The 16,695-nt window shown below is 48.5% G+C and overlaps 1 protein-coding gene across 11 annotated transcripts in view; it reads right to left on the bottom strand.

Moving 5' to 3' along the window:
* Nucleotides 1–1,916: 1,916 nt before the first annotated feature.
* The window catches only part of LOC114603409 (uncharacterized), a 31,462-nt gene continuing 16,683 nt past the window's right edge, over nt 1,917–16,695 (bottom strand). For 2 of the 11 annotated variants that reach the window (XM_077923045.1, XM_077923044.1), the window contains exons 2-5: nt 14,003–14,043; nt 7,114–7,286; nt 4,493–4,637; nt 1,917–3,983 (exon numbers count right to left, since the gene is read on the bottom strand). In XM_077923045.1, coding sequence (XP_077779171.1) covers nt 2,444–3,838 — 1,395 coding nt within the window. In that variant the 5' untranslated portion in view covers nt 3,839–3,983; nt 4,493–4,637; nt 7,114–7,286; nt 14,003–14,043 and the 3' untranslated portion in view covers nt 1,917–2,443. The other 9 variants (XM_077923049.1, XM_077923042.1, XM_077923051.1 and 6 more) reach the window with 9 other exon arrangements.

Raw genomic sequence — 16,695 nt, 5'->3', positions numbered from 1 at the left:
TTTGGTACAAAAACCAGTCACACACATATGCACCAATTTTTCATGCTTGAGTACAGCAGTTTCAGCAGTAAACAAATACAGCACACAGGATATCTAAGTCAGGCACACAAACTGGCAGAAGGGAGAAAGGGAGGAAAGAGGCTGGAAGGACACAGGGCAAAGGATGTGTGTCTTTCGCTTCCTGTCGTCTTGGAGGGAAGTCAGCAACTTTGCATCTGCAGGGGCTTCACGAAGAAAAGCTTTCTGCCGGCTGCTTCCAGGCAAATGAGCATCCTGGAAACACACACTGTGATTCTTGGTGTGTTGCCATATCAATTGTTTTTGAAAGGTTATCATGATGTGGTCTAGAAACCAGTATGACAATATATCGCCCAGCCACAATCCTCACTGACCACGAGCAATCCAGATAAACCCTCACCTCTTCTCTATCAAAAGGTACTTTACATCTTAGATCATAATCACATTGTTTGACATTGCCTTCAATATTTTATTACGATAGAGTTTTACACATAAAAAACCAGAACTTCACATACACAACATGTGTTAAAGACAGATTTCCTCCTGAGTTCATTTCTGTGAAGAAAAGAGTGGACTCTGAGAGGAAGACCTCCAACACTCCATACATCAAAATGGGTTCTTACATAGAATCATAGAGTTGGAAGAGACCACAAGGGCCTTCGAGTCCAACCCCCTGCCAAGCAGGAAACACCATCAGAGCACTCCCGACATATGGCTGTCAAGCCTCTGCTTAAAAACCTCCAAAAAAGGAGACTCCACCACACTCCTTGGCAGCAAATTCCACTGTCGAACAGCTCTTCCTGTCAGGAAGTTCTTCCTAATGTTTAGGTGGAATCTTCTTTCTTGTAGTTTGGCTCCATTGCTCCGTGTCCGCTTCTCTGGAGCAGCAGAAAACAACCTTTCTCCATCCTCTATGTCAGTGTTTCCCAACCGGTGTTCCGCGGCACACGAGTGTGCCGTGAGACGTTGCCTCGTGTGCCGCGAGATGCCTGGAGGGAGGCGGGCGAGTCGGGCGGCGAGAGGCGCGGAGGGAAAGCCAGAGAGAGGCATCGCTCCTGCGCGGCGGGAGAGGGAGCAGCCGGAGCGATGCCCCAAACGAACGCATGGGACCGGAGGGGAAATCCTCTCCGAGGCGGATTGAGCGCAGCTGAGAGAAGCCTTTCGAGGAGCTGCCGTGTCCCCTGGAAACCCCCTTCCCAGCTCTGCCTCAGCCGCCGCCGCCTCAGTTGCCGCCGTCCCTCAGTCCCTCGCTCTGCTGCCTCCTCCCACCCCCAAAGCTTGAAGGTTCCCCAGCAAGGGGGAGGGAAAAAACTTTCACTTTTGTGCGTCCCTCCCGGCGTGACGCTGCGCGCTGACGTCACGGGGCGGGGCTTTAATGGTGGTGTGCCGCGAGATTTTTTTTCAGTAAACAGGTGTGCCGTTGCCCAAAAACATTTGGGAAACACTGCTCTATGTGACATCCTTTTATATATTTGAACATGGCTATCATATCACCCCTTAACCTCCTCTTCTCCAGGCTAAACATGCCCAGCTCCCTTAGCCGTTCCTCATAAGGCATCGTTTCCAGGCCTTAGATCATTTTGGTTGCCCTCCTCTGGACACGTTCCAGTTTGTCAGTGTCCTTCTTGAACTGTGGTGCCCAGAACTGGACACAGTACTCCATCAGAGAGTCTCTGGATTTTCCTTATACACTCCATTGTAAATAAAGCACTTTTTGCAATCTTTTCATTTAAACTGCTTCTCCTCTTTGAGTCTGTTGATGGTTTGTAGGGTTTCAACTCCAAAGGTACTTCCTGTCCGTGAATCGGTTGATTTAGAATTTCCACCAAGACTGAACCTCTATCTACTTTCCTGATATTTATAAGATTTGTGCTTTGTGTGAGTTTGTTTGCATCAAGGGTTCCACTCTGACTGGAGCTCCTTCCACAGTCCATTCATTCATTCATTTATTTATTAAGAGATATTTATTAAAATTTTCCAATTTATACAAAATGAAAACAGAAAAAAGAAAATACAAAATAAAAATGTTTAAAAACAATCCATTCTTTCCATTACTTAACTTTCTTTTACTTATTTCCCGGACCTCCTCACGCCTCCCTTTTTTGTATTCCAATTCATTTTATTAGTTCAGCAAATCCTTTCCCTCTTTATTTAACTTAATCTGTAATCTATAATCTTAAAATAATATCACATAAATTTTTTACCTATTAATCCATTTTTCAAATTCCTTTATAGCATTATAACTAAAAACCCCTATATTTCAATCCAACATCATTTTAACACTCATTAATTTTGCAATATTTCGGTAAATAGTCTTTGAATTTCTTCCAATCTTCTTCCACCGACTCTTCTCCCTGGTCTCAGATTCTGCCAGTCATTTCTCTTCAGATCGTATAAATCTTTCGCCTTTTCACAGTCCATACATTTAAACAGTTTCTCCCCTGTGTGTCTGCTGATGTTTTCTAAGATTTCCATTCTGACTGAAGCTCTTTCCGCACTCCATGCATTTAAATGGTTTCTCCCCCGTGTGAGTCCGTTGATGTATATTGAAGTGTGCACTCTGACTGAAGCACTTTCCGCAGTCCATGCATTTAAATGGTTTCTCCACCGTGTGAATCCGTTGATGTTTTCTAAGGTCTCCATTCTCACTGAAGCACTTTCCGCACTCCAGGCATTTAAATGGTTTCTCCCCTGTGTGAGTCCGTTGATGAATTCTAAGGGTTGCATTGAAACTAAAGCTCTTTCCGCACTCCATGCATTTAAATGGTTTCTCACCCGTGTGAGTTCGTTGATGTTTTCGAAGGTCTCCATTCTCACTGAAGCACGTTCCGCACTCGAGGCATTTAAATGGTTTCTCCCCTGTGTGAGTCCGTTGATGTATATTGAGGTGTCCACTCTGACTGAAGCTCTTTCCACACTCCATGCATTTAAAGGGTTTCTCCCCTGTGTGAGTCTGTTGATGTTTTTTAAGGGTTCCATTATCACCAAAGCTCATTCCGCACTCCATGCATTTAAATGGTTTCTCCCCTGTGTGAGTCCGTTGATGTTTTTTAAGGGTTCCATTATCACTAAAGCTCTTTCCACACTCCATACATTTAAATGGTTTCTCTCCTGTGTGAATCCGCTGATGTAATTTAAGGACTCCATTCTGACTGAAGCAGTTTCCGCACTTCACACACTTAAATGGTTTCTCCCCTGTGTGAGACCGTTGATGAGTTCTAAGGTTTCCATTCTGACTGAAGCTCTTTCCACATTCCATACATTTATATGATTTCTCCCCTGTGTGAATTCGCTGGTGTAATTTAAGGACTCCATTCTGACTGAAGCACTTTCCGCACTCCATGCATTTATATGGTTTCTCCCCTGTGTGAGTCCGTTGATGTGTTCTAAGGTTTCCATTCTTACGGAAGATCTTTCCGCACTCCATACATTTAAATGGTTTCTCCCCTGTGTGAGTCCGTTGATGTGTTCTAAGTTTTCCATTCTCACTAAAGCTCTTTCCGCACTCCATGCATTTAAATGGTTTCTCCCCTGTGTGAGTCCGTTGATGTATATTGAGGTGTCCACTCTGACTGAAGCTCTTTCCACACTCCATACATTTATATGGTTTCTCCCCTGTGTGAATCAGTTGATGTGTTCTAAGGTTTCCACTGGTACTGAAGCTCTTTCCACACTCCAGGCATTTAAATGGTTTCTCCTCTGTGTGAGTCCATTGATGTATATTGAGGTGTTCACTCTGAATGAAGCTCTTTCTGCACTCCATACCTTTAAATGGTTTCTCCCCTGTTGGAGGTCGTTGATGTGAACTATGTGTGCTCATTCAATGAAGCATATCCCACATTTCACACATTTTCATTTCTATTCCTAAAGAAATGAAAGGTGCCCCATTCACTGGAGTTTTGACTGTCTTCTCCATCTCCTTCTTCAGAGTGGGATGAAAGGGAATCCTGTTTGGGTTTCCAGAACTAAGGGAAAGAGAACACATCAATCTCCATTAGCACCTTCTCCTATTTCAACGTCTCCTACATTCCTTCACCTCCTACCCATGTTCCCGATTTTTAGGAAATGAAGTTGCAATGTCATCAAATGATAGTAATTCATTAGCAACTTTCATAATCCTCAATCAATGTTAATAAAGCAGCATGATTTTTTTAAAAATGTGCTGTCTGATCTCGTGCCCGTCTTCTGTTACAGAACTATCCTAAAATGACACTTTAAAGTAGATATTCAAGGCAAATAGATAAACTGTACTTAGTGGAATATGTAGTACCTTGGATAAGTAGTATTAATTTATTTATGGCCTGAAGATGTGTTATTTCTAGAGACAAATTTATTCCGGTTCTGTCTCAAATATCATAATTATATGATGACTTGGGGTGTTAGGAGAGCATTAGTTCCTTTGGTGGGGGTCATGTCATGCTCCTTATGGGGTAATCTATCCATCAATGGTCCCCAACCTGCACTCAGTTCTCACCTGTGGCTTCCAGAAGCTGTCAGGATAGAATAGGGGCCACAAGCCCAGGAACGGTTTCAACCGGCCGGCTAAACCAGGTGAGGATAGCTGATGGGTTTCAAATCCTTGATGGGTCGGGGAATTCTGCTGCAGGTGAAGGCAGGCCCTGGTGGATGGAGAGGAGGAGAACAACAGTGAATCCCACAGTCAAGAAGGCAGATTCTGCCCCTGCTGTGGAGGAAAGTGAAGGGCAGATGGGGCTCGTCAACCTGGGAAGCGAGGTCCTCAAGAAGGAAAACTGTAGTCCTAAACCTTCGCTGCCTGGTTTTCTTCAGGAAAAGAAAAGTCTCTAAGAGGGTTGGATGGTGTCCTGCACACCTCCTTCCAGTCACTCCTGCAGCCAAGTTGGTGCCCAACGTACTTCTCTGATTTCCTTGGGACCATATAAGCCAGGCTGAGAAGGGGGTCTTGTTGTCTAGGCAGCCCTGAACCCCCAAACACACTGTCCACACTCGCTGTACTGCTAACACAGCAGTTTTGGGGGCAGCGATGAACTCAGACCTGAGTATCAAAATCTCTCCAATGGGTAATATGTAAAACAGAAGTGCTGTTTATATCATACATCAATTAAAAAGTATTCAGAATATTTGTCTTTTGAAGAAAAGACCACCAAGTATCCAATGGCCCCTTCAAAGCTAATGAAAGTCTTGTGCTTGGAGCTTTTGGGGGTGCAGGACCAGAAAAGCTTCTGCCACCATTATCCTTCCAATTGGGATTCAGGCCTCATCATCCGACAGAAACTACCCAGGTTGCGCTGGTTGATGATCTCCAATAGGCTAGAGACCAAGGGGAAAGCTCTTTCCTGGTTCTGCTGGATCTCTGCTTTGGAGACCTTTGACCATGGTATCCTTCTGGACCCTCTAGGGGAGCTGGGGGCACTGATGTGCAGTGGTTCCCCTCCTTCCTCCTGGACCATGTCCAGAAAGTGGTGTTGGGGGATGAGTGTTCAGGCCCCTGGGTGCTCACTTGTGGGGTGCCTCAGGGCTCTGTCCTCTCCCCATGCTTTTTAATATCTATATGAAGCCGCTGGGGGAGTTTTGGCTGGTGTTCACACGCATGTGGATGATACCCAGCTCTTCTCTTTTAAATTGGAACCAGTGAAGATGAACCAGTGAATGCCCTGTGTTGGTGCATGTAGGTGGTTTGAGGATAGATGGTGGATAACAGATTGAGGTTGAATCCTGACAAGACGGAAGCACTGTCCCTGTGGGACAGGTGGCAGGCAGACCCTACCAGCCTGCACACTGTCTCACTAGAGTGGTGCATGCTCTGGTTATCTCCTGCTTGGACCACTGCCATGCGCTCTACATGGTGCTACCTTTGAAGGTGACCCCAAAACTGCAACTATTCCAGAATGCGGCACCTGGACTAGTAACTGGGAGCAGCCGCCAAGACCACATTTCATTGGTCCTAAAGGATCTTCCCTGGCTTCCAGTGTGTTTCCAAGCACAATTCACACTGTTGGTACTGACCTTTAAGTGTCACGGCTGCATTTTTCAGAAAAAGGAAAGTGTTGATCTAATGTATACACATCATTCCTAGTCTATTGGTTCAAGAAGGTTCTGGTGGTTTTACTCTGTGTGATTCAAAGTGGTTTTTTCTCCAGCTGGAACATTTTAGCTGACAAGGGAGTTTCCTTTCTGCTGAGAGCAGGTGGTGGGATCAGTGGTTATGAGGTTACGCTGAACCTTCCTTGTTTCTGGGAACCAGAAAAAGCTGGTTTAAACTGGGGTGAGCCAGGGTTGGCATCCAGTCCCAAGGTTACTCTGACATGGAATTTTTTATAAATCACAGTATTGAAAGGCGCCTGGTCCCACTTCCTAATCTGCAATTCTCTACTCTGCTTGTCTGTTTCTTACTTGAGTGCTGCTTTGATATACCAAGTTAGGGTTTTACTGTAAGTTAAGTTTTTGCTAGCTTTGGCCTTCAGTACTAAATTTCTCTGCTGAATGAATTTTTTGCTGCCTCTGAGTGTTTTTTCCTACTCTGCTAACTATATGTCAGTCTTGGAGATTGTTATGGAGGAGTAAGATCTGTGACCTAAAGCCCTAAACTGCCTCGGCCCTGTAGACCTGAAGGAGCGTCTCCACCCCCATCCTTCACTCTGAACACTGAGGTCCTCCTCTGAGGGTCTTCTGCTGGTTCCCTCCCTGCAAGAAGTGAGGGTACAGGGAACCAGGCAGAGGGCCTTCTGGGTGGTGGCACCCACCCTGTGGAACGCCCTCCCTTCAGAGGTCAAGGAAATGAACAACTATCTGACATTTTGAAGATAGCAGAAGGTAGACCTGTATCTGGAGGTTTTAATGTTTGATGTTTTACTGTCTTTTATGTGTACTGGAAGCTGCCCAGAGTGGCTGGGGAAGCCCAACCAGATGGACTACATATACATATGCAGATGGACTACATTGTATAAATGCTACAATCATTCTTATCATCTTGTGATTTTTTGCAGTTATTTTGGAATTCGTACTGCGAAATCAGATCACAAAATGTTATGGGTGGAGAAAATTGTAAACGATAATCCCACCCACAAACTCTCATTCACAGACAGTCTGTAAATTTGGGAAGGTCACACACCTCACCTGTGCTAATACTTGCAGTGTTTGGCCTGCATAGGCACACCTTGTATGTAGAGCCTCCAGCCACAGGCAATGTCTATCATGAAAATGGGTCCTTTGACTGGGAAGATTCATGCAGTTGCTGTCATCGGATTCTGATGGGTTGTATCTCAGCTTGTCAGTCACTCTGACACTGCCTACAAAGAATAAGAGGAACAGAAATGCTTTTGACTTCTATATCAATCCTGAGAGACATTCCATGGACTCTGCACCCCTGTTTCTGATGACAGGTGTACATTATCCTCAGCCTCAATGAACCAGGCAGTGGAAAAGACACTTAAAGATGGAAGCCTGAGAGAGAGGAAAAGGTTTCTGGCTGCTTCCTGGGGGGGGATTGCGGAAACTAAGAACCGCTTCTGAGGGAGAAGCCAAGGCGGCCCCTCGGGAGATTCCTTGTGGGTGCACGATGGAGATGTCCCCCTACAGATTGGTCTCCTCCTCCCCCCCACCAGTGCTTCACTTCCTTGCCGCAGGGATGCTCCCCTCCATCCTCCCCCCGGCTCCCCCCACTCTTGGCCCACTCCGTCTCTCCCGGAGTCTCCCCTGCACCCAGAGGCCCCCTTGGCGCGGCTCACCCCTCGCCATGCGTGACCCATCTCTCCACCCGGAGGGCCCCCCCAAGACGAGATGGGGAGGGACAGGGGGGTCTCTATCTAGGCGTCTCTCGCGCCCGTTAACCCTTTCATGGTCTGCCTCTCTCCGCGCGGAGCGCACAGGGCCCCAGGGATGACTGCGCGGGGGAAACGGGGCCGGGGAGTCCTCGTGGGACCCCGTGGGTGGGCGCCCCATGTCCACCCCTGCCGAGGAAAGCCCCCTTCGCAGCACACGTTCAAGGATCCAGGCCCTGCCAGTGGGGCCCACGGAAGGCGCTTTGGGGAGCTGGCGCGGAGTCCCTCTCTGGGTCCTTCTCTCCCCTCCCCCCCCCGCGAGCCCTTTACCTCTTTGTCCTGGTTCCCGATTTTCACTTCATTTCCTGCAACATCGATGTTTGGGGTGGGTCCCCTGCCGCCCCGCCTTCCCCGTCTAAAAGCGCGCGCCCCTAGAGCTACGGATCAGAGCAGCAATCCGGCATAGGAGCTCCACTTCCGGGAGAAGCAGGCAGTTTGGGAGGGGGCTCACCCCTCCCTTATTCCCGGAACAGAAGCCGGATTGGAGGAGGAGGATGATCCTGATACTTCCAAAGGAGAAGCCCAGGAAAGCCTTGCAGCGGGGGGGGGGGGGTGTCTGTAAATACTGTTATGGTTCTTGGGAGAAGAGGGTAGTTTAAATGTGTGGGAAACTGGGGTTGTTGACAGGAGTGAGTGACGGGTCCATGTTTCTGAATGCCAAAGACTCCTACTTTGTGACAAATCTGTGATGCATCGAAGATGCTGTGGAAAAATGTATTGTGGGAAATGGGGAGAGGTCTTAAAAATCCATGCAACCATGTTCTCGGGGTTCCTACTCTTGGTGTGTTTGAACCTGGTTGCAACAAATAAAGATCAGGTCAACTGCCTGCTGTTTGCTTCTTTAACTTGGGTGGAGACTCCTTCTTTTCCTGACCGGAGGGACCCCCGGGGAGTGGCACCCTGAGGAGCTGGGCAGCGGAGTAAATCCGCACCCCGGGATATTTTCCTTCTCAACTCTTTCCCACCTGACCCTCACCCCCTTACCTATGATACGGAAGGAGGAAGGGGGGGTACCCATCTTCCCCTCCATTGCTTTCTGAAGGGGCCCGAGGCGATGACCTCGATAGTGCCCAACTCTGCCTAGAACCCTCAGCCCCCACACTGTTGCACAAGCACCACACTATACCCCTGCCTTGTTAATAAAAGGCTCTCTTTCCTATCTCTATACGGGCGAAATAAGCCCCGTCTTTCTTATGCCTTCCTCTCGCCCTATTTCTAACGTGAGTAGACCGTATCATATTGTATCCCCATTCACTATACTGAGCCGCGCTTTAGCCAATCACAGCCATGCATTCGCCCTGCAGAAGCTAGCTCAGGGAGCTACTGCACGCCTCATTTCACTCCTGACAAGCTGCTGACGGCCCCCCACTGCGAGAACAATGGATCCGAAACCAGAGACCTCGTAAAACTGTCAAAATCTTGTTACAATGTATCCATTCTTGCTACAATGTATCCATTCTGTTTCCGCTCTTGATCACCAATACGGAATGGGTCGGAAAGCATAGAAACCTTTGGAAATTGATATAAAATCAACCATAACTCCGATTTCTTCGCTCTTGGTGTCATTCAACTCAGCTCCCTTTGGACTCCATGATGTTACCCCTACCTCCATAATCCCTGAAGCAGCAGCGCACGTACACAGGAACTTCTTAATCCTGTCAGATCGTTTCGCCTAACCCTTCCTCCGGGCAATATTAGGTGGCAGACGATGCATATCTCTGGCCCATTGTCTTGCCACCACCGGTACTCAATAAATGTTTACCTATGTATATCTCTCGCTCTGCATATTCCCCCCTCCCTTATCTCAAATGTTAATTAATGTAACCCCACCTTCTCCTTAGTATATTCATGACGTGTGAAATATATTCATGATGTAATCCGTGAAACCCAACCTTCCCATAATGTATTCATGACGTTTCGTGCACTGTATTCTGGGACTCGGAGGGAACTTTTAAAAGTTTATGTCGCCCCATTCTCGGGGTTCAATCTCGTCTTGAACCTGTTGCGCAATAAACTTGGATCTTCGTAGTTTGCTCCTGCGTCTGGCTGAGCTCCTTTCTTCTCCGCAGGGACCCGCGGACTTAGTCCGACGAGCTGGGCGGCAGGGTAATTACGCACCCAGATTTTCCGTAACACCTAAAAGCCCGACACAACACAATGTGACAAGGTTGTGACTCCTGCCCTCAGCAAACAAAATAGCTCCCCCTCCCCACCGGAGCAAAGCAACCCCGGGATGCTGAGGTTCCCCAGTCCTTGAAATGAAAAGGGGAGGGGCTCGGGACACCTTCAGGGAGCAGGCGGGGAGGGGGCTGCCCAGGCCCCAGAAGCTCCTTCTCGCTGGTTCCTCCCCATCGCCCTCCTGCTGCCTGCCTCCCCTCCGCTTCTACTGGTCCTTTGCAAGTGCGGGGAAGCCCTAGTCCCTCCGCCCCCCCCCAAGTTCCCTTAAGAGCCCCACATTGCAGGGGGCAGCTTCACCTGCAGCGATACAAAACGCAGCTGCCCTGGCATTGTGGAGCCAGGCTGGGGGGCACCGTGGGGACCCCAGAAACGTGTCCCTTGAAGAAATGCGCCTCCCCCCTTCTCTGGGGCTCAAGTGCTGCCGATGGGCTTCCCAGAAGAGGCCTCCGCTTGGCCCCTGGGAGGACAGGGGCCCCTTGGGCCTGATCCTGCAGGGCTCACCTGACGTTCTGATGCAAGTGAACCCTCTTTTCTCCTTCAAGGCGAACAGGGTTTCCCAAATTTGGGTCTCCAGCTGTTTTTGGACTACACCTCCCATCACCCCTAGCAGGCAAGACCAGTGGTCAGGAATGATGGGAATTGTAGTCATGCCCTCCAGGTGGCTCTGGCAAGTGAGCCCAGCTGCATGTGAGTAGGGTGGGGGGAATTCCTTCCTGGTGTTACGGAAATTACAGGGGAGGGGGTTACCATCTGACATTATCCCCTGGGACGAGGAACCCCAAACCCCTCTCCACTCAGTCGCAAAAGATTCACATATCTTATAAATACAGGAAAACACGGTCTCTGCATTTTAAGAATGGGATTTATGGACTTTGTGTTTTATGAATGGGATTTATGAATAACCGAAGCCCAACAATCAAGAGCACTATGTTTTGACAGCTAGCCAATGGGGGAATCCGTAGAAGGCAGAAACTGCCTCCAAACCAGCGTTTCAGCTCAGCCTTTGCACGATTGTCTCAGCACCCTCCTGCTGCTCAGACTATGGGCAAAGTATATTAAATGTAGCCATTTTGGTTTCGATTGCCTAAAGTTGCTAGAATGTTAAAAAGATTGTGTCTGAATGTATCTTTTCAGCTTGACAGCTCTGGGAATGATAACTAAATTTGTAAATTCATATAAAATCCATACTTTAACCGATTCTTCCCATTCCAATGCCGTTTTAACTCTTAAGAAAAAGTAAACTCAGGCTTCACCCTCCTCCATGACCCTGGAAGCAGATAGCCACGTAGGCAGTGAGAACAGGGCCTCCTGCCATAATCCCCTGAGTGTGAGAGCACGTACACTTCGCCCCACCCAGGGAGTGACCAAGGGGCGACAACAGACTTCCACAGAGGCAGTTGACCAAGCCAGGTGTTCTGAAAGCCCATGTCAGGAGAAGCCCTGAGGGCAAGGATGTAATTTGATTCTGAATTGATTTTAGAATGAATTGATTTTGGAAAGTATTTCAATTAATTGATTGTGATTTTATGTAAACTATATTACTTTTACTGTTGTTAGCCGCTCTGAACCCGGCTTTGGCTGGGGAGGGAGGGATATAAATATATTTTATTTTATTTTATTTTATTATTATAATTACAGTGGTACCTCAGGTTACAAACGCTTCAGGTTACAGACTCTGCTAACCCAGAAATAGTACCTCAGGGTAAGAACTTTGCTTCAGGATGAGAAGAGAAATAGTGTGGCAGTGGCACGGCAGCAGCAGGAGACCCCATTAGCTAAAGTGGTACCTCAGGTTAAGAACAGTTTCAGGTTAAGAACAGACCTCCGGAATGAATTAATTACTTAACCCGAGGTACTACTTTATTGTGTCGATAGTTTTCTTGTTCTTTGGGTGATGGGTACTGGAGAGGTGTCCAGAGATGTATCTGATAGAGTGACCAGCTGTTGCACTGAAGGAGATGGAGAAGACAGTCAAAACTCCAGTGAATGGGGCACCTTTCGTTTCATTAGGAATAGACATTAAAATGTGTGAAATGTGGAATATGCTTCATTGAATGAGCACACATAGTTCACATCAACGACCTCCAACAGGGGAGAAACCATTTAAAGGTATGGAATGCAGAAAGAGAAACAAGAAAATTGTGGATGAATCATGGATTACAAATTTGTTCAAGATGAAAGAGGAAGCCTTTGGGACATTTGGAACATTTGGATTTAAAAGAAGCAAGAAATATGATTGGGGCTCCGTTTTGGAATATAGAGGACTGGCTGGAAGAAACATGGGTTTTACTGGGATAGAGCTCCTTCGAGACCCGATGACCAACATAAAGGACTACCAACAAAACCGGCGGAGAGGGACTGACAGAGATTTGAAGGCCTCGGATGTGAGAAATCCAGGCTAAGAACTGATATCGTGGAATCTTCTTTTTGGGGGGATCGAAACCGGGAAAGAGGGGGGTGAGAGCGTTTGAATCCAAAAGGACTATAATTTTATGATTTTTATGTTTAGGTAGTATGTTTAGTAACTAATATGTAAAATTGGGAAATCTGTGGAAGGGAACCTGGGTCGACCTTAGAAAAGGATGTAATGATTATAATTGAGGTATAAGTTAAATTTGGTTAACTAAGAAGAACTAAGTTAAAAGAAAAAATGATCGTAATAATACTGTAAAAATGAGAGTAAGAACTTGCTGAGTTAATTATTGGAATTAGGATGTATGAAGGGGAGGTGCAGGGAAGTCAGAGAATGTGGTTATGAAAGTAAGGATTGGAAATTATACATGTTTGTCTCTGTCTTTGTTTGTTTGTGATGTCAATATAAAATGTAAAACCCAATAAAAATTTTATATAAAAAAGAAGAAGAAAAGGTTTCTGGCTGATTCCTGGGTAGGACTGCGGAAACAAAGAGCCGCTTCCTAGAAGGCCTCTCTCCTCCTCTCTTCCTCTTGGAATTTCCTTACCTCTCCAGGGAGACCAATGGTTGGACTTGGCAAAACCGCTGTATCTACCATTAATTTGATTTTGATTTTGAATTGATATTAGAATGAATTGATTTTAGAATGCATTTTAATTAACTGATTGTGATTATATGTAAACTGTGTTACTTTTATTGTTGTTAGCTACTCTGAGCCCAGCTTCGGCTGGGGAGGGCGGGATATAAATTATTATTATTATTATTATTATGGACAGGTCAGGGGCTTATGGGGTGGGAATTGGGTGGAGCTTGCAGGAAGGAAGGTGTGTCTTGTTAACGGAGAAATCTGAGGGGCCCCCTGGACAAAAAACAAGGACACCAGCCAGGAATACCAGAGCAAAACAGCAGCCAGTAGGCTTGGTCTTTATTGAAGACTGTCGTGACAGGACTCCCACCTGCCACCAGGTGAAACAAGATGGAAGCCCTGAACAAAAGAGAACCCAATCTTTTATTAGCTGCTAATGCCAATGTTACACCCCCCCAAACTACATCATGCTTACATCATGAAAGGGGAGGTCTGGTGGCAGTAATCTGAGCATCCTGGACCCTGCCCCATAGTTCTCCTTGCCCTCCACCAAACACCCATCAAGTGTAACAAAAGAGATATTTACATTTCCCTACTAGGAGCAGAAGTGCGAGAATGGGGGTGGGGTGGGGGGAGTGCAAAAAAACATGACCAACATGCGGCCTGACTTATACCCCCCCCCCCAACAAGAAAGGAAATGGCAGAAATGTGGCCTGTTGTTTAAAGCGGCGTCAGCAGAATTAAAAGCTGGGGTCGCACACCACCATTCATGGCCAGTGGAGCCCACGGCCATGCTCCCCCACGCCTGCAAAAAGGAAACAGCTGAAATGTGGCCTACAGCTGGAGGGTGGCGAATGGCGGCCTCGAGGGATCCATCCCCCCCCCCCCCCGCCGCTACAAAAACAAGAAGGCCACCCTCCGCGGTCTAGCTGGACGCCTGCCCAGAAAGAAAATGGCACCCTAGCTTGGCGGAGGGGCCATGCCCCTTCCAATCAGGCCAGAAGTTACCTTAATCCGTCTGCCAGGACATGCTCCTGAGGATCCTGATCCTGGAAGGAAGAAAACCAAAAGAGGCTTGGACAAAGGGGTCGGCCTCTTTTCTTTGGCCTTTGCCCCACCCCCAGCCAGCCAGCCATTGTCCTCCCTGACCTGTTTCCCAGCCAAGTTAATCCCACCCTTTTGTCTTCATCTGGGTTGGTTCTTTCTGGAATGGCTACCTGTCCGGCACTCAGGTATCAGGAGGCCAGGGATTATCCCTCAGGCAGAGGGGCTGCTGAGGAGCTGAGCTCACATGTCTATATGAATTTCTGAAGTTCTCCCTGTGAGCCAGTACATAGAGACTTTTATCAGTGAATTCCTACATTTGGTATCGTGCAGCAAAGGCCCTTTGAATAGATAGGAAGAAACTGTGATGGAAGTGCTTTGTGGGGACAAATCAGAAAAGTGATGGTGCTGATTTGGGTAGTGGGCTGCATGTGCATGATATCTGCTGAAGGTGCAACCCCCCCCCCAACTTATACATAAATTCCTGCAACAGTCTGGACAGGGCAGGGGCTTATGGGGGGGGGAGTAGGATAGAGGTTGCAGGAAGCAGGGGGTGGGGGGACACAACCCCCCACTTTCCAGGGATCCCTCTCTGGTAGCCTTGAAGGGGTGGCCGATTCCTGGGTGGGAGGGAGAAGCCAAGGTGGTCTCTCCAGAGAATCCCCGTGAGTGCCAAGATGGAGACGTGTCCCCAAAGACTGGTCTACCTAGCACTCCCCCCCCTTTCGCTGCCCCAGGGATGCTCCCCCTCCCCACTTCCTCGACTCCCTCCCTCTGTCCCAGAGTCTCCCCTGAACCCAAAGTCCCCCCTTGGTGTGGCTCACCCGTCGCCCTGCGCCCCCCATCTCTCCATCCGGAGGGCCCCCCCAAAAAACGAGCAGGGGAGGACAGGGGGGTCTCTATCCAAGCGTCCCTCACGCCCGTTAACCCTTTCATGGCCCACCTCTTTCCGCGCGGAACCCACAGCGCCCCAGGGATGCCTGCGCGGGGAAATGGGGCGAGGGGGCTTCGTTGGGATCTCCTGGGTGGGCTTCCTAAGGGCCCAAGGAAAACCCCCTTCGCAGCACGCGTGCAGGGATCCAGATGCACGACAGGCGCTTTGGTGAGCTGGAGGGAGTCTCTGGATCCTTCTCTCGCCTCCCCCCGCGTCCCCTTTACCTCTTTGTCCTCGCTCCTTTCCTTTCCTGCAACATCCACGTGGGTGGGTGGGTGGGTGGGTTACCTGCCGCCCCTCCTCCCCTTTCTGAAAGCGCGGCCCGTAGAGCTACTGGGGCGGGAGAAGCAGGCAATTTGGGAGGGGTCTCTTTCCCCCCCTCTCCACTCCCGGAACAGAAGTCGGATGGCGAGGAGGAGGTGCAACGTAGCGGGGCGGGATTTGGGTTGAGGTGGCGGGGTAAGAGAGAAGGATGTGCCGGCAGGGGAGGGGAGGAATGGGGGTGGGGAGAGGAAGGTTTCCCCCTCCCTTCTTCCTTCTGGGGATCAGGAGAGCGGGGGAGGGGCTGATCCCGGCAATCCACTCGGAAAGTGGGGTCTCGCACCCCAAAATGTTTACATTGCAAAATTCCTCCCTCCCCCACCCCACGCCACGAGATTAGATCCGTCCGTGTTTTAGGTACTGGTGTACATTGAGCAGCGGCTTGGACTCTGTGACTCCTGTGTTACGGGGGGAAATGGGGCTTTGGCTTTTTCACACACAGCCCCGACACCCAGGTAAAATTCATGCAAGGAGTGAAGCAGCCCAGAACTAAAGCGCGTTGGAATTTGTACATCCTCAGATAGGTTTTTTCACCTCCTGATGTAGCGATGATGCTCCACGAACTGCATGCTGGGATAAGATAGAAACTTTTAAAAGTCCTTGTCACCCCATCCTCGGGGTTCAATTCTTCTTTGGACCTGTTGCGCAATAAACTTTGATCTACAGCTATTTGCTCCGGTTGGTGGCCGGACTCCTTCCTTTATTCCGCAGGGACCCACGGGCTCTGCCTGATGAGCTGGGTGGCTGAGCAGCCTCGCACCTGGGTTCCCCCCCATAACACCAAATTAGCCTTTTATTGAACAGACCTAGGAGTTTAGATAGACTTAGGGGGCATACAAGACCCGGGATCCGAGCCTTGTTCCCTTGGGGGTTCCCCAGCTGATGCCTCCCCCCCCCCTTTTCACCCAGCCAGTCCATGACAGCAACAGCAGCAACATCAGTAAAATAAGTATGATAATAATATGCACACTGGTCCTCTGGCTGGAAGATTAATAACTTCTGGGACTATGGAAAAGTACTATCCCCAAATCCCAGAATAAGCAGTAGATCTGGGGTTGCCCCATGGGGTTCATGAGTGAAGATGGGACCCATCAGGAGACTTCCCTGGTACCTGCAGCCCCTCCTTCCCTCTCTTGCAATAAGGCTTGGGGGGAAATCTCCCATTAAATTACAGTATTTTAAGTTTTCTTCTGAATGTGTAGGAGACAGGGAGAGGTTGTAGTGAAGAAGCAGTGTTTGGAGATCACACGTGGTGGGGGTGAGAGAGTTTGGTGCAAAAACCAGTCACACACAGATGCACCAATTTTTCATGCTTGAGTACAGCAGTTTCAGCAGTAAACAAATACAGCACACAGGATATCTAAGTCAGGCACACAAACTGGCAGAAGGGAGAAAGGAAGGA

This window comes from Podarcis muralis, unplaced genomic scaffold (assembly GCF_964188315.1).
Source record: "Podarcis muralis unplaced genomic scaffold, rPodMur119.hap1.1 HAP1_SCAFFOLD_138, whole genome shotgun sequence".
NCBI lineage: Eukaryota > Metazoa > Chordata > Lepidosauria > Squamata > Lacertidae > Podarcis > Podarcis muralis.
This window is presented reverse-complemented; position numbering and strand designations above follow the sequence as displayed.